The sequence below is a fragment of the Myxine glutinosa genome, chromosome 11 (genome assembly GCF_964187855.1).
Source record: "Myxine glutinosa chromosome 11, kmMyxGlut1.1, whole genome shotgun sequence".
Lineage (NCBI taxonomy): Eukaryota > Metazoa > Chordata > Myxini > Myxiniformes > Myxinidae > Myxine > Myxine glutinosa.
Window position 1 is genome coordinate 16,155,912 of NC_136271.1, and position 25,465 is coordinate 16,181,376.

At 45.1% G+C, this 25,465-nt stretch overlaps 1 protein-coding gene across 1 annotated transcript; it reads right to left on the reverse strand.

The window, feature by feature from the left end:
• LOC137436442 (uncharacterized) lies at nt 1-25,052 on the reverse strand. Its single transcript, XM_068130230.2, has 12 exons — nt 24,843-25,052; nt 12,852-12,899; nt 12,434-12,555; nt 12,101-12,264; nt 9,449-9,744; nt 9,161-9,282; nt 8,516-8,600; nt 8,001-8,274; nt 4,164-4,827; nt 3,272-3,443; nt 3,066-3,110; nt 1-1,265 (listed from the first exon to the last, which is right to left on the reverse strand). The coding sequence occupies exons 1-12, from the start codon at nt 25,050-25,052 to the stop codon at nt 1,149-1,151; spliced, it is 2,319 nt and encodes a 772-aa protein (XP_067986331.2). The 3' UTR covers nt 1-1,148.
• Between the last annotated feature and the right edge of the window lie 413 nt (nt 25,053-25,465).

The following is a 25,465-nucleotide window of genomic DNA, read 5'->3' on the forward strand; positions in this document are numbered from 1 at the left end:
AACCTTTGCAAAAGATATTTATTCTCAACTTCAAAAATTTGATTATCATGTTCAGTTTGTCTTGGTACTCAAAATGTACATTTAACCAGTGCCATGTACCTTAACACATTCACAGGTAAAGGTGAGATTTATCGGGCACGTGACTAATGGTATTGGGGAAAACAATTTCAGAAAATATGGCCGTTTATATCAGGTTGGGTTAATACTGGTAACGATGTAATGTCGGACAGTACCAAAAGAGACGTCACCGGTACTGCTTAAATATATACTCTATATTCAGGTACAAACTACAAAAGATGCTTTATTTGGGCCCAAAGTAAAGCGGAACAGTTGTCGAATCGGAGGCAAATTTCATGACCCTTTTGGAGAAAACAAAAAAAAGCTCATCCGTTACAAAAACGGATGTTTTTAGGGTTTGACGGTGTAAAGTGCATGTCGGAGAATCTCACTTTGTTCACTGCAATACCCTCCTCGAGCACGAGTATCCGATATACTCTCGTGCTGTATAAATACGATGAAAAATAGACGATTCGTAGCAATTTCAACAAAAAACATTCTGAGCGAGCGACGAGACCATCACATTCGATCAGGTGGGGGAAAACGGAACAAAAAAAGCAAAAATAAAGCATGGACTCGTGGACGTTTCGGAGCGATCGGTAATCCGACACGGAAGTTTCCAAGACACGTTTATAAACCGCTCGCTCGATGGAAACGAAATTTCTACTGATCAAGTACAAAACAAAACGCCCCCAATTCAAGTGGCTGTTTTTGAACACGGGGGTTAGCTAATGATGTTTTGTCATTTAACAAAGTTTAAATTGTTGACGATGGTATAAATCAGGTAAAAGGAAATACATTGCATGGATGTAATCTAGTGGACGTGCTGGAGAATTCCAAAAAGGACAAAAACTACAATGTACAGGTATTTTTTAGTTTAAATATGCCAGGTCAGTATCGAGACAGACCTTTCGGAGTGACTGAACAATGCGAAAGATATCGTAGGGTAAAGTGTTCGGTCATGTACCAATCCCATGCATCCCAGGGAACCTGAAAATGAATGGTCAACAAGCCATGCCATGTGACTACAAGACATGTTGGTTTCAAGGAACCAGAACAAACATGCAAAATGAACCGAGGTGTGAGAGCCATCATCGATCCGTCGCAGAGCAGCTCTTATCGTAGTTCTTGATGCATTGCTTGATGTGTGCCAACTTGAGGTGCAAATACTGGCAGTGGTGTTTCTCCTCTTGGTAACGAGGGTGTTTCTGCAAAGGTCACAAGAGACACTCGGATCGGCTTCCAACCACCGGCTTCTTAGAGCTCGACCGTGACATCACGGTCAAAGATGCAGATCACGGGATATTAGGATCCCGACAGCAATGAGGATCTTGAATCGCATTTTATAATGGAGCCGGTTGAACACAAAAACATGCATCACATGTGCTATACTTTTGGGATATTACCTCTGAGATAAGGCCCAAACCGCCAAACAAAACTTGGGATATTATGCCATGAACATGTCCGATTTGCTACAACGAGGAGAAAACATCAAGTGTGTGAAAGATTCTCCTTTCCTTATGCAATATTAATAACACAACAGGCATTTTAAGGCCATTTTCCCTACTAGAGCGGGGGTTAGCCTTGCGGTCCCCATGACAATCTTCTCCATTTTGTCCTATTTTCTACATCTCCCCTTGTTAACCCCCTTGCCCGCATTTCTTCTTCCACCATCTTTAGCTCGGTCTTCCCCGTCCTCTACTTCCTTCTACATTCATTTCCATCACTCTTCTCAACCAGTCACTTTCATCCTTCCTCAACACACGACCAAACCATCTCAATCTGTTCCTCTTCACAGCATCCATCACAGGCTCTATTCCCATCATCTTTCGCAATTCATCATTTGTCTTCCTCTCTCTCAACGATACTCCACACATCCATCGGAACCATTCGCATTTCCACCCTTTCCAGCCTTCGTTGCTGCTCTACATTCATTACCCATGTCCTTATAATCTATAAACAATATAAATTTCCTTATAATCCATCTAATTTATTCCTCTAAATCTTTACCATATTTGCTTCCAATCCACTTGGTGCTTTACATCTGCAGGGTCAAAGAGCAAGGGCCACCTGTACATATAATCGATCGAAAAACCCGCCTTGCTGGTGAAGATGCCTCGATCTGTGTCGGCAGACAGGCAGAACGATGGATGGAACGAACAGGACGTTCATCGAAGAATGTTAACCGCAATGGGAAGCGATGCGAATCAGACATTCCGTCTGTCAACCCTTTGTCAAAACAAAAGATCTCAGATGAAGGATCAACGCCCGAAACGTCATCACCTTCCTTCCCACGGCGGTTAGCATTCCTCAATAAACGTTATGGTGATTCCATCCATACTTACTGGCATGTATGCCAGAAGAGAGGGCAAGAGAAGGGGAAAAGGAGAGAGGTGGAGAAGCCAAAAGGAGGACGTCTGTATATGGCCTAATGCTGTTGGATATTACCTCACAGTTTTGTACAAGTACGTTTTGACATTATTCAGGACTCGAGACTAAAGACAATTTTCAGATAAATAATGCACCAAGTTCGATAATTTGTGTTGCAGCTAACTGTTGCCAACATTGTGTGTGGAACCATATCCAGTTCTTCTTCTCTTCCTCTTCTTCCCTTTACAAGCTTCTTGACCATCCTTCTCCACTCCCCTCTGTCCTCAGCCAGCCCTCTCCACTCCCCAACCACCCCCCCGCCCCACCCTCTTCACACAATCCTCCTATCTCAACCTCAGTCTACCTCTTTTCCTCCTACCTTGTTCCTTCAACCTATCCGCTCTCTTTGCCATTCTCTCTTCCCCCATCCGCATCAAGCGGTATACACAACAGGAAAATGTTGGGAATATTTACCCACGCCCATCCATACATACCGCTCCGAGCCTCCTGCAACACCGGCAATTGATAAATAAAAATATTGTGAACGATCAGTAGTAAATGCTTGGTGATAATGGCACTAAACACCTGCAACAGTACTTTGTAAACACATTCTAATATCACGAGAGCATCGTCCATACCTGCTTCAACGCTTCAAATTCATGAAAAACCTTTTCACGAATAATCTGGAAAAAAATAATTCACGTCACATTTCTGCAATGTTTGTCGCACACACGCACGCACACACACATGCACGCACGCACGCACCTTCTTTTTAACAATGCGTCAAAAATGTGCCAGGGCATTGAAATGGAAGAAAAATAAGTCTGGAATTCATCCACCTGACCTTGTACTGCTCGGAGTTGGGATCGAGTGCAAGAAGTTGAGTCTCCAATTGGGCGAAGTGCTGCGTCACTTCCTGGATACGTGAATGCAGTGTTCGGTACTCCGCATACTCCTCGTTGAAGTCTTCTTTGTATCGTGTACGTCGATCTGCAGTCTTCAGTGGTGGGTACTCGCTTTCAAAGAAAGTGAACACAAACACGAGTACGTTTTGTTTTTCCGAGGTCAAAGAAGAAGCATATACATCACATACATCACAAGGGAGAAAACGAGTGGCATCAATAAAACTTTGAAGAGAAACAATACAACAACAACAACAACAACAACAAGCAGGTTAAGGCCATTTTCCCTGCAAGAGCGGGGGTTAGCCTTGCGGATCGAAGAGAAACATTAGGTGCATTATATTACAAATGGAGATCATTGATGGTCAATATGTGTGATGTGTTAACATAAAATAATGTAAGAACGAATAAAACGAGACTACGAGCAGCGACGATAGGCTTCCAGGCAGGTCTTCACCTTTTGCCTTCCAAAAATTGGCTTGGCTCATTTTTTTGCCCCAGAGTGTACACAAAGAGCATAGATTACACCTTCTTCTTCTTCTTCTTCTTTTTGTATGTAGTACAAGGCTGAGTGGCAGCATCATTGACTAAGGGAGTGGCTTCGCCGCTGATGCAGGTGCTGTGCTGACAACTCGCCTCCTCTGCGCGAAGGATCTTTAACGTCCACCAACGAATGATAGAATACACTATCTCTGAGTGATGGTGTAGCCCATGCTACAAAATATGATCCCAGACAATGAATGAACGTGATCCCAATGCTGTCACACCCTTCCAAAGAAAGAACACCGATAAAACTACAAATGAATCCGAGTAATAAACTGCCAAAAATATTACCTCAGGAAGTCATGCTCATGCTCAGGCCCCAGAGGTTCACATTTTAATAGAGGGGTCTCCGACTGCTTTCCTGAAGGTGCTCGAGGGACCTCCCTCTGCTTTCCTGAAGGTGCTGGAGGGACATCCCTCTGCTTTCCTGAAGGTGCTGGAGGGACATCCCTCTGCTTTCCTGAAGGTGCTGGAGGGACATCCCTCTGCTTTCCTGAAGGTGCTGGAGGGACCTCCCTCTGCTTTCCTGAAGGTGCTGGAGGGACCTCCCTCTGCTTTCCTGAAGGTGCTGGAGGGACCTCCCTCTGCTTTCCTGAAGGTGCTGGAGGGACCTCCCTCTGCTTTCCTGAAGGTGCTGGAGGGACCTCCCTCTGCTTTCCTGAAGGTGCTGGAGGGACCTCCCTCTGCTTTCCTGAAGGTGCTGGAGGGACCTCCCTCTGCTTTCCTGAAGGTGCTGGAGGGACCTCCCTCTGCTTTCCTGAAGGTGCTGGAGGGACCTCCCTCTGCTTTCCTGAAGGTGCTGGAGGGACCTCCCTCTGCTTTCCTGAAGGTGCTGGAGGGACTTCCCTCTGCTTTCCTGAAGGTGCTGGAGGGACTTCCCTCTGCTTTCCTGAAGGTGCTGGAGGGACCTCCCTCTGCTTTCCTGAAGGTGCTGGAGGGATCTCTGTCTGCTTTCCTGAAAGTGCACGCATCAGCATCAACGTCTTCCCCCATCGGTCTTACCATCCCCCAAATACACAACATCCACAATTTAGAATCCTCGACAGTAGTGTATTTACCATTTTCATCAGATGGTGACATTGGTGTGAATTTGGAATCCCAAATGTCCAATCACACGAGCACGCTTCCAATTTGACCTGAACTTGGTTACTGAAGGCCGAGCAAAAATATTTTTGGAGTAATTTTGTCTTTTATAATATTGGAAAACAAAAACCATGACCGTACGCTTCAGCTACTTTCATACGCGTGCGGAAAATACACATGGACGGTCAGGTGATCGAGGTTTGCTCGAGCAACAGAAACTTGTGACTTTTGTCACTCTTGGCTCGAGTTTGAACTGCTTCTCACTTCGGAACATGTGACCGCCACATGGTGTTGATAATTATGCATCTTTGCTCTGATCTTTTCGAAAGATTTCTTCCCTGGAGGGAGAATGTTTTCCATGTACGAGATATATTATCGACATCGTCACGTTTGACCCTTGTACAGCACATGCTTTAAAGACTCGTTTAATTGTAATAATCAGCATTTTATTTTGCATCCAATTGTGCGCTCGGATTTGGATATTATCGAGATTGCTTCGATCGACATGGATGCCACTTCCTGGAAACGGGCTCAGGGTAAACGATGTCGCTGCAATATATGTCAGCTAGGAAGGATTTTTAACTCAACTGGACTACCGTCCAGTTGAGTTCATCACATACTGAACCCTCCGGCGTCCGTCGCCTGTCAACTTTTGGACGTTAACACTCCAGCGTCCACAAATATCAACCGATTCTGATCAAACTTGCCGTGCAGCATCCTTACCCCAAGGACCAAGTTGGTATTACATTTCAGCCCGATCCGTTGAAAAATGGCGGACTTAGGCGACCATTTTGTTTTTGGTCATGAAAACGACGTTACCACTCTAGCGTCCACAAATATTAACAGATTTTGATCAAACTTAGAGTGTTTAACCCTTACCACACAAGGTAGGTTGCTATCGCATGTCAACCCGATCTGTCACATCACACAAGGTTGTTGGCTTTTCATTTAAGTCGAATCTAGTACAGACAACTGACCTACTTTAAAGTTGTCCAGTCAGTTCAGTTGAGTTCTGCTTCCCTGGAAGCTCTAGTTTTTTTTACATGTTCTACAAGAAAACCTTAGGCCGTGTGAACATTGAACCGCACTCGTACAAGCTTAGTTGTAAATAAAAGTCAATTCGCAATGAAAGGTTATCGAGTTTTATGAAAACTGCAGGAATTACATTTACTAGGGCATTGCCCGTACTATATCTATATCTAAAATTATATCCCCCCCCCTCTATTTACATGAAATGGTTTGGTCCAAAGCGAACGGCTTGCGAGTACGGTGACAATCCCCCCCCTCTATTTACATGCAATGGTTTGGTCCAAAGCGAACGGCTTCCGGAGTTTGGTAAAGAAATCGCCATCGCGTGCACAAACGCGCAGGAAAGCGAATGAATCTCAAATTCGGTTTTATTAGTTTTAAAACATAGTTTAACGCCAACATAGTTTGCAAACGTGAAATAAATGAATACGCTCTCAAATGTGCCATCCGAGGCAGAGTGTGTCCTCCACGTTCGGCACACGCGATCGTTCGCTGCTCTCTGATTGGTTGAATCGTTTTTTGGACATAGCTCGGTAAGTAATTGTCCGATTAATATGAAACCTTGAAAAGGCACATCCTCGGGTCCCCAGCAATATACCTGGCAAGTTAAAAGTATATCGGACCCGTGGTTGTCGAGAAACAGCGGTCACAGACAAACAAACGTACAGACGTACAGACGTACAGAGATTACTGGAATTATAGATAGATAATTAACATACGAGGGGCATGGGCGTGTTAAAAGGGTAATCCCTCCTATTATTTTCCTCCAAAATAGGCAAAGATACTCGAATCAAACAAAACACAATCCACACATTAGTTCTTCCTATCACTGGGTGCGAGTTTTGTGATTCCGACACAAGATGTCTCAGCGCTACGTTAGTCAAGATGGCAGAGGGCAGCACGATGGCAGAGGGCAGCACGACGTCAGTTCTGTGACGTGTGCGTGTAGAGCTGTTGTTGCGCTAAGGGCATGAAGGCGACTGGTTCCTGTTCAACATTGCGACTGGGGATGAGAGTCGGATGCACCAATACCATCCTGAGCGTAAGAGACGGCCAATGGAGTACCGCCACAAAGGATCAGCAGCACCAAAAATAATTCAAGACGCAAACATCTGCCGGACAAGTCATGCTTACGGCTTTTTGAAACTATAAAGAAAGCAAAGGCACGGATTTGGAGGATTCCTTCTGACGTGCAGACGGCCCTCCAGCATGATGACGCACGGCCTGACACAAGTGCAGGGACGACTGAATCAATTGGTCACCTTGGCTTCAACAACTTACATGACCAACCATCCAGCTTGGCTTGGATGTGGTTTGCATACTTCCCTAAACTTGAGGAACACCTTCGTGGAGAATTGTTTTTTCTTCTGCCGGTGATGCCAAAACCGCTGTGAAGTTCTGGTTAAGTCGGCAGGATGTACAGCTCTATTGTGACGTCATCACAAAAACTACTTGAACAGAAAGAAAAGAAGAACCACCTTTAGAGGCCATTTTGCCCCGCAGGGCAGGGGTTGGCCTTTTTTGGGCACCGTGGTCCCCTTTTTGAAGCAATGTTTTATGGCCGAATTCCCTTCCTGCCGCTAACCCTGTTAGTCGCCTCTTACGACACACAGGGAATTACCAGTGAACTGGTACTCAATTTGCCGACCTCGGAAGGACGACAGGTTGAGTCAACCCCCCTGGTGTTAATTCAGCGATCGACCGGGATTCAAACCCAGGATCCTAGGATCCCAAGCCAAACTAGGATCCTCGGATCCTATCCGCTAAGCACAAAACTACTTGAACGCTGGTAGAAATGTGTGGATCATTTGATTTGGTGATTGTATCGACAAATATCTATGTACCATGGTACAACAAAGATTGATGCTAGTATCCGTCTTTGTTTCACTTGAATATGTATTTTTACCTGTTTTGTAGAAAAATAATAGAAGCGGTTACCTTTTAACACGCCCTCATACAGGTTCGCTATTTTATGGTTGGATGAAGACGCGCTCAATTATAAACCACAGACATCACCTTGACTGAGTATTTGAAGATCAGACTTCGACTTTCCCTCTTCCTTCTCGGTGTCCGTGTCCGGCTTCTTTCCCAACACCTTGCATGCCAATTCCACCTCGCCCTCACTCACTGGCAGGTGCGTTTCCTTAGGGTCGGTGGCCGGGGGCTTCTCGGGAGCGGCCGACCGCTTACAAGCCGCCTGGGAGGTGGGAGCCGAGGGGTGGGTGCGAGAGTGTGCGATCCGCTGTTTTTTTGAAGCCAAGGGTACCGCGCCATCGTTGTGTGGCCGTTTCTGTGAAGGAGCAGACAGGATAAGCAGAGCATCGAGTCAAAGGAGATGATCAGCGGGCACATGTAATAGAGCATGATCATTGATAAAATGGAGAGAGACAGAAAGTCTAAACTACTTAGGGTGACTGTCGGCCAACTCGGCAGTGGCAAAACAGGATATCGTATTCCAAAATGAGGAAATCAAATAAAAGATTACGATTTTCAGCAAACCCCATTTTGACAAATCGTGAGACTCGTTCTACCAGCGTTGGGGAATCCCTGTCTGCTGGAGAACACGTCCTCGGGCTGCCTTTGTGTTCTCCATCCTGTGGCACGTTTTCCAACTTCCTGTGGGGGGATTTTTTTTTCATGAAATGGAGACTCAAGCTCACAGGTGGGGGTCGGGGAGAGGAGAAGAAAACAGATGCAGGGTTCAAGGTAGAGTATCTCAAGTTATTCATAATTAAACTATGCTGGTCGAGGATCAAGTGATTGCCAATCCATAGTCACGTTATCCAGCAAACAGGAAACGTTAGCAGCCATATGTACCGGTACGCGGCAACTGATGGACGCACTATGTTGTGAACTCACCTGAACGCACTATGTTGTAAAGCTCACCTGAACGCACTATGTTGTAAAGCTCACCTGAACGCACCATGTTGTAAAGCATTAAAAATAAATCTTCAGGAATAACTTCAAGCATACTGTTACCTTCACTGGAATTTTGGGATTGTACAACCCCTTACTCCCTTCCCTCTATCTTCTCTCAAACGCACACTCCCTCTGTCCCCCAACATCACATTTATTGTTGGTCTGTGAAGAGGAATACCTGTCCTCCTTGGTCTTTTCTCAGGAAAAACAAAATCCTGGGATCACAAGCATGCGAGTAGGTAAAATGATTCGAGTACCGTGTAAGGATGCTGTTCAGATTATGCCTTTCCTCCGCTGAGTATCCAGGCCAATCTCTCTGTAATTCAGAGTATAGTGCATCTTGCAGAGTGTACACTCCATCGCGTAAAGGAGCTCCCACCTGCCCCGATATCAAAATGCACAAACAAAACACTCGATATCCATGGAATAGGACGAGCAACAGAATGCCTCATGACACAAAGGCAACAAAAAAAAAATTAGAGGGAAAGTGAAACTCTTCGGCTTTGGAAATCCAAAGGCGGTGAGGAGAGAACAAGGTCACATACCTGTGCCAGTACAGGACCAAGCTGTTCCTTTTGCCCTGGTTCTAGTCCTTCGGACATCAGTCGCAGTAGCAGCTCTGCCTTCTGGTACGGAGCCAGAGCCAGCAGATGAATCACGCGTGCACGGACCTGCCTACGTGAGCATTCGTTGGTTTCGCTCTGTACCCGTACCGGATTCTGGCATTGAGGCAAGGGACCGGACCGACGGGCTGGGGCCGAAGGATTGCGTGGAACGGAGGGTTTGCGCTCAGGCGCCGTATCCAGCGTCGCTGCTAGAGGTTTGCGTGTAACTCGCTTTCCTGGGGGAAACAAAATGGAATTCCATCGGTTGAAGAGTTTATCGATGTCCTCGTGGTAATGTAAAAGGACCAATCTTAAGGATTTGAAGAACATGTACACATCACATAATGCAAAAAATGTCATTTGTAAGTCTCGCTCCCTCTCGGATTCTTATTATATAAAAAAAATAGCAAAAACATTTTTGGGATCTGCATTTGCCTCAACATGGATCCATTTTTCAGAGCAAAATAAGTGGAAATCACCAATCAGCAGCTGAATGGAATATCCATCAGGAGCCATGCTTTTCAAGGCATCTTCGTGCAGTCAAGTGAAACTAGATATAAAGATGAAAACACACCTGGACATTCACTCCGACCGGGATACATACTCAAACGGTATATATTTTAACGTTTATGAGGGAGGTTAGAGAATACCATAGGAAAGGTAGGATTGCATAGGAATAGTATGGACCATGTGACGTGTAGTAGCATCTCGACGTACATAAGCAGGGAAAATGGAGCTTAAGGTTGTGTTTGAATGTGCACGATAAGTGCACATTATTGTGCAATGCACATTATTCTGCAATGGTCGTGCTTGTGATAAGATAGAGAGGGATTAAAGTTAAGGAAATGTGTGTAAAACATCATCATGCAAACTTCCACCGGGCGTGCCGGTTGACATTTTGCCAGGCAGGAGAGGGGGGCGGAACTACAATTGTTCCCTGGACGGGGGTGGAGCTCAACGCCTGGAGGATGGGCAAGCGTCGTCAAGGGAGACGCCCCGGGAAGAGAGTTCTGCGAGTAGAATCAAGGGCGTTTGGTGGCTAAAAGGAGTGGGAGCTGTTCAGAGGATTGCACCATCTGCGAGGAGAACTAAAGGAGTGGAGAAGAGCTCTCGGAGGCTGAGGAGGAGAGACTTAAGGATTAAGGAGGTCGTCCTGCCTGCCTGCCTTGGCCCTGTGCTTGTGTTTATCTGCCTGCTGCCTGATCATCATCCTGCTCGCCTAATCGTCTCTTGCTCATCACCTCAATACCAGCTCGTCCCCCATCTTCCCGCTCCTCCGGTGCCACCCCAGAGATAAGTCGCCCAGTTTGTGTCCCTTTTCCCTGTCTGTGACCGTAACTGAGAGTGAGGTGCCTTAGTTTTAATAAGATTTATTTTACCTCATTGAAAAAAATAGTCATTATTGATTTCATTTTCCCTTGTTAGTTCAGGAATAAACCCGATTGGTTTTATAAACGCCTTAAGGTCGTCGTGATTCTCCTCAGCCGCGTGCGTGAACTTACACCGCCATAATTCGGAACGCCTCGGAGATAAAGCCCGTTTCAGCCCATCCGTTCACGGATCTCGGTGTTAACCGGCTGTGAACAGGACAATATTATCTCAAACGGTATCTGTCAATTGGACAGCTTGACAGAAATAAAATGTGGAGACTTTATTAAAGGAAGAAAACAGAACTGAAAGGTCACACAAGCTGAGAACGGGACGGTCTAGCCAGTTTCCATCACACCCAAGGACGGTGGAGGGCACATGATAGAATAGCGGCTCCTCTCCCCATCTCCCCATCATATCAGTAGGAGCCAGCGAGCCAGGCTCGATGCCTCGTGGCCCATTCTATATGCGCCACGGAGGTCCGCCCTGCCCCACTAAAACTAATAAAAGTGAGGGTTTGGTGATTCATGAGAGTTGACGAATGGCGCTTCGTGCCTCGTGCTGGGCGAATGGCGATTCCAGGTAGGCTCTCCGTGGGTCCTCGCTGCATTATAATCACCCTCGCCATCCCTGGTTGATTCCTTCGTGCCATGTTGTGGTTGCCACCTGGTCCTTCCGGTTCAGTGGTGCATGTCGAATATCTGCAGAGCCTCGGAGGACACCGCGAGAATGAACTGGACACACCGTGTGGCCAGCCATGCCACACAGAGCAGGTTCTCTCATATGTCTTGCTCTTTTGTCTCTCTTTGTCCACGTTGTGTTTTCCGCGAGTGGATGCACCAAGTTAAAAAATCAGGTTCCCTCAAGGTTCCAAGGACATGCTGAGGTTATTCAATTCATTTTGTCACGTTTGATTCACCACGCGTGTGGTCCTGTTCTCTTCCCTTCTCTTCTCTTACACCCCATATGTTGCAGAAGTGGAGACCCCTCGTCCTTCCCACCTGGCAAGCACGTAAGTGTGGTTAGAATCCCATGACCTCAACAAAGGTATTGGAAGGTATAACAGCCAAAGAGGTCGCTGCATATACCAACGACATGTTAAAAAAAAAATATATATATATATATATATAATAAAAAGAAACGTAAGTTATGCGTTTTTTTTTTCCCCATTATTTGATAAATTGAATAACTTGTGACATCGAAAGATGAAGTGCAATGACATACCAATAAATGGTCCACCTGGCTTGATGACAATAGCAGAACGGCTACGAGCCACCTCCTCGGCCTGCGTCATGCGTTCGTGTGTTGCCCTGTACGTCTCGTCCGTCGCACACACCGTCACCTTGTGCACAACATTGCCCAACCACAACAATCGGCAACCTCTGGTGCTGCAGCGAGAACAAAGCAGGTTCGTCATCAAATGCTCAGCCGCTGAAACCCCGAAAGGCCGACGTAGACCCGGTCACATGCAGACCAAGCTTGCGACCAAAGCATTTCTACACAAAAGTGCAGATAAATTCTAGATATCTATTCGATTTGTTACAAGCCTACATTCACCTGTCCAGTGGCTGTTGGATGATCTCCAAGCTTCCCTGAGGGTGTTCATCGCCGACGCTGGAAACGTCGAAGGAAAAACATCGCTCCCCATTCTCTGCATGCCGTGATGGGATCCTGATGTACTGCAAAAATAATATATATATACATAGGCAACAGGAACAAGATGGCAGTTGGGGTTGCCTGCACTTACCAAAAACTCGAAAAAAAGAAAGAAAAAAAAGAAGGTTTGTGTGGCATTGGTGACATAACAGGAAATGACTGGGAAACAAATGACAGTAGGCTGAGCAGATGAAATGCAAAGCATCACATAAAGAAAATTGGTCGATGGAGAGCACGTCGTCGGTAGTTGCAAACGGCACAGAGTAGGCCTCTTATAGTAGGTAGAGTAGGCACAGAGTAGTAGGTTTGGCCTCCTCACCCCTCGAGAGCCTTCAAAGCAAATCACCGGCTGCTGAGACCCAGGTTTCTGCAAAAGGAAGACATCGATGTCGGGATTGAAACTCGGCGACGAAAATCAAAAGCATGAGATCTGTACAATACCAATGAGGATTTCATTGATGAAAAGACGATCCGGCATGACGACGTTCGAATCGATTCAAATACGGATAATCAAACGGTTTGAAGAGAAGTGGGAAGGAGGCAATTAGATCGAGTGACGTCATCGACAAGGACACATGTGACGACACAAACAAAGGTAACAAGAACACACCAATCGAGATGGGTCACAAACGGCTTACAATACAAGATGATAAATGGAAACCTTATTTATTTACTCAGAAATCACGTGATCACAACAAATGTTGATTTTTTTTTTCTTTACTTTGAAAACGACTGTATCTATAAATTTACGATTAGCTCACCTGGAACGAAGTTTCGGGGAGGTTATGCGATGGCGCGTTGTCCGTCCGTCAGTCCATCAGTCCGTAAACACTTACAACTTCTTCTCCGAAACCGCTGATGGGATTGTGACCAAATTTGGCACAAATTATATTTGTTGTGTTGTGACTAAAGTTTGTTCACGTAAAAAAAATATAAAAAATCTGAGTCAAAGGGGGTTTACCGGGGGTCAAAGTGCATCCAGGTTTGACCCCCCCCCCCCCCCCCCCCAAAATAGGAATTTGCTTTTTTCTCAGAAACCACACACGATTTCGATGAAACTTGACCACAACCGTCACCACCTGTGATGTACCGAAGTTTGTTCATGGCATTAAAAAAAACAAATCTGCCCCTTTGGGGTTCTACGGGGGTTTCCCCCCAAAATAGGTGTTTTTTTTGTTTGTTTGTTATTTAAAGTCTTATGATTATGTTTGTATGATTCCACATTCTGCGCTGTTTTCTAGCAACCACATTGAAATTGGTTTAAATTACCCTTAGTCATGTAGTATACCGCTTATTCTACCAGGTGAGCACCAGGGGTATTGCCCCAATGTTTTTATTTTTAGGATAAAGACTGTGATGCATCCGTAGAAAGCAAACATTTTCCACCAACCTTTCCTCGTCTTAGTTTGTTCTTATTTTAGGACACGGCATGTGTGACAACCTTTTGTTTTTATGGGGATACGACGTGATATGAAGGTGTTGCCATAGAAGGTATGTTGTAAAGGCCAATGGGATGAAGGGACTTTGGAAGATCGATAACAAATTCAGGTAATCTGTGTAACCTAAGAATTGTTGAACAACAACAACAGGCATTTTAAGGCCATTTTCCCTGCTAGAGCGGGGGTTAGCCTTGCGGACCCCATGACAATCTTCTCCATTTTGCCCTAATTTCTGCATCTCTCCTTGTTAACCCCCTTGCCCGCATTTCTTCTTCCACCATATTTAGCCAAGTCTTTCTCGGTCTTCCCCGTCCTCTACTTCCTTCTACATTCATTTCCATCACTCTTCTCAACCAGTCACTTTCATCCTTCCTCAACACATGACCAAACCATCTCAACCTGTTCCTCTTCACAGCATCAATCACAAGCTCTATTCCCATCATTTCACATCATTCAACCTAAGAATTGTTGAACACCTGAAGGTTAGGTTCAGAGAGGGGGGTGGGTGTTCTGGCCTCGTTTTCTAAGCATGCTTGGTCTGCTTTGAGCTTCCTCGAACGTCTTCCTCAATATTAATCTCGACATTTTTTTCCTTCGACACATTTTCCTCGTTCCATTTATGCGTCATATTGCACCGTCCCGTTCAGCATCGTCACATCGTTGTAGACGACAGTCACATGGAATCCGAATCGCCAGACAGGAAAGGAAGTTTTGAGCGACGGTTTGCACCGTTTTGTTCGGCAGTCCTTACTGCTCCGTATCGTACTTCCCTGCACAAGTTCCAACAAGGGATGCGTGAAGGACAACCATATTGCATTTAGTATTTGAAGTGCTATGAACTATCACACTTAGTAGTGGTGCTGAAGATGGTGCGGAGTGCCTGCTTGCAAAGAGTCCCGCTTTTAAATTGCATTGCTCTGGGTATCGCAGCATGAAGTGAAAATTTGGAAAACCGAGCTGCAAGAGGTCTGCAGAGGTGGGAGAAAGAAAATAAATAAATAAATACACCTCAGAGTGGAACGTTCGTCAATTAGAATGATTTCCGCAAAACATCAAATTAGAAAGATTTGCCTGTAGTTGTTAAAGTATCAGATTGCTTGTATTACAAAATAAAAATAAACAAGCATTCTGAGTATTGCGCTGCAATACGTGTCCCCTACCGGCAGTCTGTCGTCCGGAAAACTGTTGGGGAAATTACCAAAGTTCAAAGTGCCATAACCTTGTCAAAAATGATCGAAACGTCATGAAGTTCGAACTTGATCTGTAACTTATCATAAGGAAACCATGGGCCAAGTTTGAAATCATTAGCATGAAGAGTTTAGAAAAAAAGTCCAGAAAACTGTTCTATGCGTGACGGACTGACAGACTGACAGACGGACGGACAGACTGACAGACAGAGGGACGGAGTGCAAACCTATAGTCCCCTCCGGTGTACACCGGTAGGGGACTAATAAAAGCAAAAACTTTTTTGCCACACCTTGAATGTTCAAGTTCATCCGTGAGATTAGTCCCTGTAGAAAAGAAAATAGACGAGTCACTGTGAAAATATAAAGTTCACAGAAAAGAGGAAAGATTCTCTCCTCACACGTGCATGCACGCACACATGCACACACCAACCCTCCCCCCTCCCACACCAGAAGAGAAGCATTACATAGTTTGGAGATGATGACATGTATAACCCCAAGGAGACAGGATGACAGATGAGAATAAAAACAGGAAGTTAAAGATTGTGCTTCTAATGTAGGACAGTTACTAACCCTAAAACAAGGCCTTATGAAGAGGCGGGTTCATTAGTACCTGAACAAAATGAATGGAAGATTTTATACATTCCTTAAACTGTAACCATCAAAAAATATAACCTGGGACTTGCAGTTCCACTCACGAATGCAGAACTTGTGACCACATCATGGTGTTTATTTAGCGAAAATGGAATAAAACACGACATTTGAAATTGTATGCACTCTTATTAGTCCCCTACCAGTGTACACCGGAGGGGAGTATAGGTTTGCACTCCGTCAGTCTGTCAGTCTGTCAGTCTGTCAGTATGTCAGTCTGTCAGTATGTCAGTCTGTCAGTATGTCAGTCTGTCAGTATGTCAGTCTGTCAGTATGTCAGTCTGTCAGTATGTCAGTCTGTCAGTCTGTCAGTCTGTCAGTCTGTCAGTCTGTCAGTCTGTCAGTCTGTCAGTCTGTCAGTATGTCAGTATGTCAGTCTGTCAGTATGTCAGTCTGTCAGTCTGTCAGTATGTCAGTCTGTCAGTATGTCAGTCTGTCAGTATGTCAGTCTGTCAGTATGTCAGTATGTCAGTATGTCAGTATGTCAGTCTGTCACGCAAAGAACAGTTTTCCGGACTTTTTTTTCTAAACTCTTCATGCTAATGATTTCAAACTTGGTACATGGTTTCCTCATGATAAGTTACAGATCAAGTTCGAACTTCATGACGTTTCGATCATTTTTGACAAGGTTATGGCACTTTGAACTTTGGTAATTTCCCCAAAAACAGTTTTCCGGACGACAGACTGCCGGTAGGGGACATGTATTGCAGCGCAATACTCAGAATGCTTGTTTACCTATAATAATAACTAGAACATCACTCAGTAGAGAGCATACCTCCACCATGCTGAACAGTTTATGTTTTGTATCCCACTGATAGGCCGGATCTGGATTCGGACCTAAATCAAAATCTAATCAGCTTCTTCTTGTCACCATACCAACTCATCCACCAAGTTGTCATAACTCGTCCATAACTTTTTGAAATATCATGTTATTTATCGCTTTTCATCTGCCGATCTCTCAATGGTGAAGGATCACTGAAAAATTAAATAATTCTCGTATCCGAATCCATATTCAGATCTTCACCAAAATCGAATCGAATCATCCTCGTCACACACACAACCGGTCCACCAAGTTTCGTCCAAATCCATCCATAACTTTTTGAGATATCCTGCTAAGTATCGTTTTTGGCCCTATCTCCCAATGGTGAAGAAGCACTTTAAAAATTCTAGAAGCCGGATCCGAATCATCAAAATCGAAATATTTTGTCCTCGTCACATACGCTACATCTCTGCCAAATTTTGTCCGAATCCGTCCACAACTTTTTGAGATATTTTGTTCACAAACAAACAAACAAACAGACAGGGGTGAAAACATAACCTCCATCCACCTTCGGTGGCGGAGGTAATATAACTACTTATTTCGTTAATAAACGTTTCGCATAAGTATGATGGGGGTAAAGGATGTAAAATAAACTAATTATTTTATTAATAAATATTTAGCATAAGTGTGATGTGGTAACGAATGTAAAATAAACTACACTACCGGTCAAAAGTTTTAGAACACCTCAATTTTTCCAGTTTTTATTGACATTTAAGCAATTCAAGTCCAGTGAATAACCTGAAATGGTACAAAGGTAAGCAGGAAGACAGACAGACCATTATAACCCTTAAAAGTGTAGGTCTTTTCTTTAAAGAAATTGCAAAGAAAGCCAAGGTGTCAGTGAGTACAGTTTCCTACACCATCAAAAGGCACTTGGAAACTGGAGGAATCTCTGACAGGAAAAGGTCTGGCAGACCCAAAGCCACAACAGAATCAGAAGACAAGTTTCTGAGAGTCAACAGCTTGCGTGATAGGCGGATCACAGGACAACAGCTTCAAGCACAGCTTAACACTGGTCGAAGTAAGCAAGTCTCAGTTTCAACTGTGAAGAGAAGACTTCGAGCTGCAGGTTTGACAGGTCGAGTGGCAGTAAGAAAGCCATTGCTAAGATGGCAAAATAAGAAAAAGAGGCTTGCCTGGGCCATAAAGCACCGCCAGTGGACTACCGAAGACTGAAAGAAGGTCTTATGGACGGATGAATCAAAATTTGAAATCTTTGGTTCATCACGCAGGGTTTTTGTACGCCGTCGAGTAGGCGAAAGGATGGTTCCTCAGTGTGTGACACCAACTGTCAAACATAGAGGAAGAAGCGTGATGGTCTGGGGCTCTTTTGCTGGATCCAGAGTTGGCGACTTGCACAGAGTGACTGGCACCCTGAACCAAAAGGGCAACCACAGCATTTTGCAGCGCCATGCAATACCCTCTGGTATACGCCTAGTTGGTCAGGGGTTCATCCTACAGCAAGATAATGACCCGAAACACACCTCCAGGCTATGTCAAAACTACCTTCGAGGAAAAGAACAAGACGGCAGGCTTCAAATCATGGAATGGCCAGCACAGTCTCCAGACTTAAAACCCATCGAGCTGGTTTGGGATGAACTGGACAGAAAAGTGAAAGCAAAGGAACCGACAAATGCAACACATTTGTGGGAACTTCTGCAACAGTGTTGGGAAGAACTTCCGAAACAAAATTTGATTTCCATTGTAGAAAGAATGCCACGAGTGTGTTCGGCAGTTATATCTGCAAAAGGTGATACTTTGCAGTCAAAAATTTAAATTAAATTTTGTTAAACAAAATGATTCTATGATTTCTTTATCTCCAATTGTTTATTTGTTCTATGCTTAATGTCAGAGTACATTGAGACATTAAACTGCATAAATTTCAATAAAAAGTGGAAGAATTGAGGTGTTCTAAAACTTTTGACCGGTAGTGTAGATATATATTGTTACGGCTCTCGGGGGTCGGCACTCCCCTTATCAAGGGGGGATTAATCCCCTTGTCCTTTTAGCTGGCCGTCCCGAGTCCTGGGAAGTTATAACGCTCCTTCCGGTCGGTATTAGCTAGGGTCATTGGTCAAGGTAGTCCCAAATACCTACTTACTAACCCGACCGTAAAGCAGGGAAATAACTCCCGCTCGAACCATGGATAAGATGGAAAATGCTGAGCGGTTGGCAATCCGCGATCCGAGCCGTTAACAATGACTAAACCTGATTCTGAGCGGTTCCTAATCGTGCCACAGGTACTCAATTGAGAAAGGATGGATGCGATCGGATGGAGAGGAAACCAGAAGGTAGGAAGAACAAAGCTGGGTTTATTAACAAATATACAAGAGAAGAGGAAACGAAAGGGTGTACAGGAAGAAGAAGAAGAAGCAGGACACAGGGCAGTCTTAAAAACAGTCTTAACTTAGGACACCAGACAAACATACACACTCACACGGGGATTGTAGCTGGTAGATGGAAAAGTCCAGGTAGATGGTCCAGGCGATGGGGTCCAGGCTCCGGTCCCGCGGGCGAACCCGGCAGGCAGCTCTGCATACCGTTCAACGCGAGCGGACCTTACATATAGCGGGGGGAGGCTGGTGTCCTTCAGCGTACGTAATAACTGCACCAGCGTGCCAAATGCACTCTCTCCAAGGTTCTCTTAAAAACGCCAGCGAGTGAGTCCTTACACCAATGTGCGCTCCGTATCAGGCTTTTGCAATGCACTCTCCCGACCAAGTCCTTTCAATCACGACAGTCGCCTGCGCAGTCTGTGAAAGAAGTCCCTTCAATGCACGCGCCTCCAACAAGTCCCGTGAAAGGGCTTTGCATTCGCGCTTATATAACGCGCGCCAAGATCACCCCGCCAGCCAAAAATCCACGCCCGTCGGTGATATTGCCTCAGCCTTGGTTGGCTGGTGAGGGCTTACCGGCCACGCCTTTGACGGCGAGTTGACAGGCCACACCTTCTTCTTGGTGTTCCGCCCCCTTTTTCCTCGGGCCGACCGCATGGTTAATGGCGTCGTTTGAACAAGCTTCAGCTCAAGGCAGCGAAAGCTGCTAACAAGGCGCGTAATGGCGGCGCTTGGAGAGGGAGGTCGCAAAATGGACGAATTGGAATGGGACCTACTCCTTATTTAATTGATGCAACGCAGATTCAACTATTGGAAACACGGCCTTAACTAAAACACATAATAATTAAATAACTGGAATTTATAAGGTGGCCTACGTGTTGCTGTGGCCTAACTAAGGGTGCTACCTTTAACCTTTTAATAATGGGATATTTACAAGTAATTATTTACACAAGTGTGGGTTCTAAAACCGCAACAATATAAACTAGTTACTAATGTCGTTAATAAATATTTAGCATAAGTGTGATGGGTTAACGGATGTAAAATATACTAATTATTTTATTAATAAATATTTAGCATAAGTGTGATGTGGTAACGGATGTAAAATAAACTAATTATTTTATTAATAAATATTTAGCAGAAGTGTGATGGTTAACGGTTGTAAAATAAACTAATTATTTTATTAATAAATATTTCGCATAAGTGTGATGGGTTAACGGTTGTAAAATAAACTAATTATTTTATTAATAAATATTTAGCAGAAGTGTGATGGTTAATGGTTGTAAAATAAACTAATTATTTTATTAATAAATATTTAGCAGAAGTGTGATGGTTAACAGTTGTAACATAAACAAATTATTTTATTAATAAACATTTAGCATAAGTGCGACGGGTTAATGGATGTAAAAGAAACTAATTATTTTATTTTAAAATATTTAGCAAAAGTGTGATGGGTTAACGGATGTAAAATAATGTTATGTTTTTGGAATAGGGATGAAATACCTTCATGAAGCTCAGAATGTGTAAATTAGCATGCTTTGAGTGTCGAAGAAGAAGAACCCACCACAATGTAAATTAAGTTAGGCCGACTTTCCGGGTAAGAGCGTTTATGTGTCTCCACATGGAGGAGTGGAGTTGTCATTTAGGTAGGGCTTATGGGTAATAATTCCCCTGTGTGTAAAGGCCTCTTGTAATTTTGGTCTTCGTTTTTATATTCATCAAAAAGCCATGCCACGAATGCTCCATTCACCCACAACACCGACAGTGCTAGTAAAAACCCCACAGCTGCCCGATAGGACTAAAACCCGCCCCTCCTACAACCGACGTCACACAAACCTTCTCGATGAAGGACTAGGCCCCGTCTCAATGACGCGTGTAAAAGGAAACCACGCCCCGAGCTTCGTGAGTGGTTGAGGAACGATGGGGGTGATTAAATCGTGCTCGGCGATTGGTGATGTGACGTCAGGCAGCTTGGGCTGGAAAGGATAAGGAGGAAGATTCCGCCTGAAATGCTCTCTTTTTGTTCTGGTTTTGGTTGGAGCGGTCTCTCTTGCCTGGTCGCTTGCTCTTCATCTCTTCTTGCCTGGTCTCCGACGAAGGAGGACGCTATCGTGCGGTGCTTCGTGCGGGGTGTGCCTAAGAGACGGTCGGAGCTCGGTGCAGCCGAACGTGAAGGATCAAGGGAGGAGCTCTTGCCTGTTTGCCTCGCACCTGCGGCTGGCTGTGGATGCGACTTCGCGCCAATGCGTGTTTTCCCACGCATGGACGCGGGACCTGTGAACCACACCAAACCCTCGTTGAGACCGGAGCTAAGTGGCTGCACAACACTGAACATTTGTTTTCGATATTTTTCCCTTGTTCACATCTTTGAGTCCGTATGGAGCGCCCCTCATTTTGAACTTTTAGTTTACCTCACCTTCCCTGTTACTTTGCATTATTTAAATAAACCCCGGATTGATTGCATTTCTTTGTCATGCTAAGTCGTGTTCGTTTATTCGTTTGTGGGGCAAGGAATAAACCCCCGTCACGGCCGCCCGTTCAGGTAAGGCCTCGGATCCTCCCCCATGCGCGCCAGAGATAATCCCACCAGGTTTGGCTTATACGCCTCAGAGTGAAGCTCGTTTTGGCCATCTGTCACCTTGAGGTGTTCACTACAGGGTCGACATGACAATAAACTAGTTATTTCATTAATAAACGTTTAGCATAAGTGTGATGGTTAACGGATGTAAAATAAACTAGTTGTGTTGTTAATAAACGTTTAGTCCAAGTGTGTGGTTTCTGTGCGAAAACAATATAGCATGTGTCAAAGTTTGTTTTATAGCAGATAACAATGACCTATCCCCACCATTGTCTATATTATAGAAGGAGCCGTGTCTCTCAGTCGGTGCGTCTGTGATGTTATAACTTGAGAAAGGATTGACGGATATCAATGAAACCAGCGACGGTGGATTCAGGGAACTCCCGGGAAGGTTTGTGATGAAAAAAAAAAAATGTTTATGGGTATCACGGGTTCAATGATTTTTTATGGGCACACATGGCGAAATTGCAAACACCAACTTGTGATGCTGGCTATCCCTGCAGAGGGCAGGATGTCCCATGAATTATTTTTTTCTTGCTCCATAGGTTAGCCATCGCAGCTATGCCGAGGAAACGGAAAGCCCCGTTATTTTTTTTTTTAGCAATTACGCAAAGGCAGAGAGGAGGAGACTTCAGAGTTTGTTTCCCGTCATGTCCCAGGAGGATAGCAAAAGTAAAGCCTTGGGACTAAGGTAAGAGCCGCACAAATGCTGACAACTACCCATACCAGCTAAAACCGCTCCCAGCTGCAGGTGTGGAGACTACCTCAGACAGGCCGGTGAGTGGAAGACTGCACGGTCGTGAAGTAAGCAAAGCCAAGGGGCGAGGACAAGAATTCGGCGACAGCACAGGGCGAGGAGTTCATTTAGAGTGGAGAGGTGGTTCAAAAGAGTTGAATGAGCAAGGACAGGGTGAGCAGTTTGGGAGCAGGACAGTTGAGAGAGACGTCCCACAGGGCTAGCAAGTTGGACACGGCAGACAAACAAGAAAGGAAAAAGCAAAGCCTTACAAGCGTGCGTGTGCCAGAGGCTACGAAGCTTGGAGGCGAGCCGCCAGACACGTCTCCTTTTCTCTCAACATCAACCACACCAACCGCAAATGAACATCGCGTGGGGACGAGGTTTTTCTTCTCCATGTCTTGTGACCTATCCCCGTCTGAATCTCCATGGTGTGACTGGATAAGTTATCACACGAGCCGTCGGGATATCTTGAGCACAGGAAGAATTGTATAGAGAGTCCTTTGCACACGTGTGTGCCTTTCCTTATTCTCTTTATCCTTCTTTAGCTTTATCATAATAAATATATTTCTCACCACTGGCGTGTCGCCCTGGTGCATGGTTTGGGATTGGATCGTTATAACCGCGGAGCGAATCAAACTCACGGCCCCTTAGGAATTGGCACAAAAAGCCCTCGTTGTGAGGTTTTAATTTGCGGTGTTTCCCACTTTTTAAACGGGGAATCTACCGCAGGCGACAGAGTTTTTTTTTTTAGAGTTTCTGTATGTTTGAAACCAAAATAGAAAATAAAAAAAAGTGTTCGGCTTTCCCCGTGGATGACGTACGGATAATCAGTCGCGTGGATCATCATAGATCCACATGGATCATCAGTCACTAAAAGGTGGATTGTCCGGGTGGAAAATTTGACCTCGCATCCACCCCATGGTCCACCATTGGATTAAACATTATATTGTGAGCTGATGACTTTTAGGTGACAATTTTGATAAGTTGCAGCAAGACCAACATTGGATTACAAATACCGGTATTGTAAACAAATCTTCTTCAAATCGGTGTTTCCTTTAATTCAGCGATCGAAGGTTCATGAAGGAGATGAAACAAATTACATGCAGCCGAGAACATCAGTGTACTTGTACATCAATTGCAAGGTCGTCAATAGCAACGGAAACATCAACATAGTACAAGGTATTTCAATCTGGTGGTTTGTCATTTCCTTCCCAGCAATAGTTAGGACAGGAAATTGCCCAGAAGGCCAACAATAACCTACTTTTACCACAAAACAGTAAGATACGTCGTGTGGGGCTGGCAGGATGGCCGAGAGGTACGAACACTCACCTCTAAGCTGTCTTTTCTGGGTTTGAATCCTGATCCAGCTATAATACGGTGGCATCTCGGATAGCATCTCGGCTATAATACGCTGGCATCTCGGCTGGCATCTCGGCTGGCATCTCGGCTGGCATCTCGGCTGGCATCTCGGACGGCATCTCGGCTATAATACGCTGGCATCTCGGCTGGCATCTCGGATAGCATCTCGGATAGCATCTCGGCTATAATACGCTGGCATCTCGGATAGCATCTCGGCTGGCATCTCGGATAGCATCTCGGCTGGCATCTCGGCTGGCATCTCGGACGGCATCTCGGACGGCATCTCGGCTGGCATCTCGGTCGGTGTTTCGCAGGCAGGGTGAATCATCAATGTGCGTGACGTCCCTTGGACGGACGTTAAGCTGGGTGTGCCGTCTGCCAGCATAACGTTGGTGGACATTAAAGATCCCACGGTGTCCTTCGCAAAGAGTAGGCAAGCTATCACCTGCACCATGAACAAATCACAAATTCCTGCTCTAACCTACAGGGGGGGGGGGGGGGGGGGGGGGGGCACTGCATCCGAGGCACAGCAGCACCCTCATAATGACACAACCCAGCAGTTGCGTGCTTCATAGGAGGCGATGACGACTTTAATCCACAGTATTTGACAAATGCGATGACATCAGATAGCATCCAGACAGGTGTTAAAATGGGGCAGGTATATTCTGAAGCAAAGGTATGAATACCTCCATCGCATTTGATGATTTAATTCACGTGTTTATGAAGACGCTGGTCCATTAATACACCGTTAGACATTTAAAAAAATTATAAGAATAATAATAATAATTTGCTCACTTCCTGAACTCTGAAGTGAGCTTTAAGCCAGGGAACAGTCAGGAATAATCCAGACACAAGCTGGGATAGACGTATTATTTTCTGCTCGAGTTATATCGATCAGGTTGTTTATGAAGTCGTCATTTCACCTCCGCGAAAGCATTTTATGAGTTAGCGCCAATGTGCCGTTTAACCGGTCCGGTGCGCATTTTCTTTTTAGGCAATGTATTATACGAAGCGTTGGTTGGTAGGTTAGGCACACTATTTAAAGCAAGCACGTTTTTCATAACGTGAACTATGTACATAAAGAAATTACAGCCAACACACGACCACGAATTACCGTGACAGTAGAACGGTGTTGTTTCGTATTCGAAGGCGCAAGGGATAAACAACGTTATGACGTTCAACAAACGTGCGGTGAAAGTGTACGTACTTTTCCGGTCTGCATCTGGAAACCAGCCAGCGTCCGCAGCGCAGAATCGGTTAGCTTCACATGCACCATGCACATTTGTTCGTTCCGGACAGCACCTTGTCCGCACGAAAGAGAAAAGCGCTGCTCAACACCCAACGTCGCCATCACGCCGTGCCGGTGCGCTGACGTCACCGCGCAATTAGTCATGTGATACCCGACCGATAACGTCATAGCGTTGAGGAATCCGTTGCTTTATCCTGCTCTTTTGGAACGACAGGCGTCTTCTTCTTCCTCTTACGTACACAGTAGGCCACGTCGTTTCGTTTGCTGCGGGTGCTGAAGCGACGCTTATCCGACACGCCCCCAAAATAACTTGTCGATATATGATGGAGGTTTTGTTTTCACCCCTGGCCGTTTGTCTGTGAACAGGATATCTCGAAAGATTGTGGACGAGTTATGACTAAACTTGGTGGATGAGTTGGTTTAGGCGCCAAGAACAAACCGATAATAGATTTTAACTCAGGTGTGGATCCGGATCCGGCCTATCAGTGGATACCAAACATAAACTGTACAACCTGGCTACGGTATGTGCTCTACCGAGTGCCATTCATCTAGAAGAGCATTTGTCTGTCCGTATGTCCCCA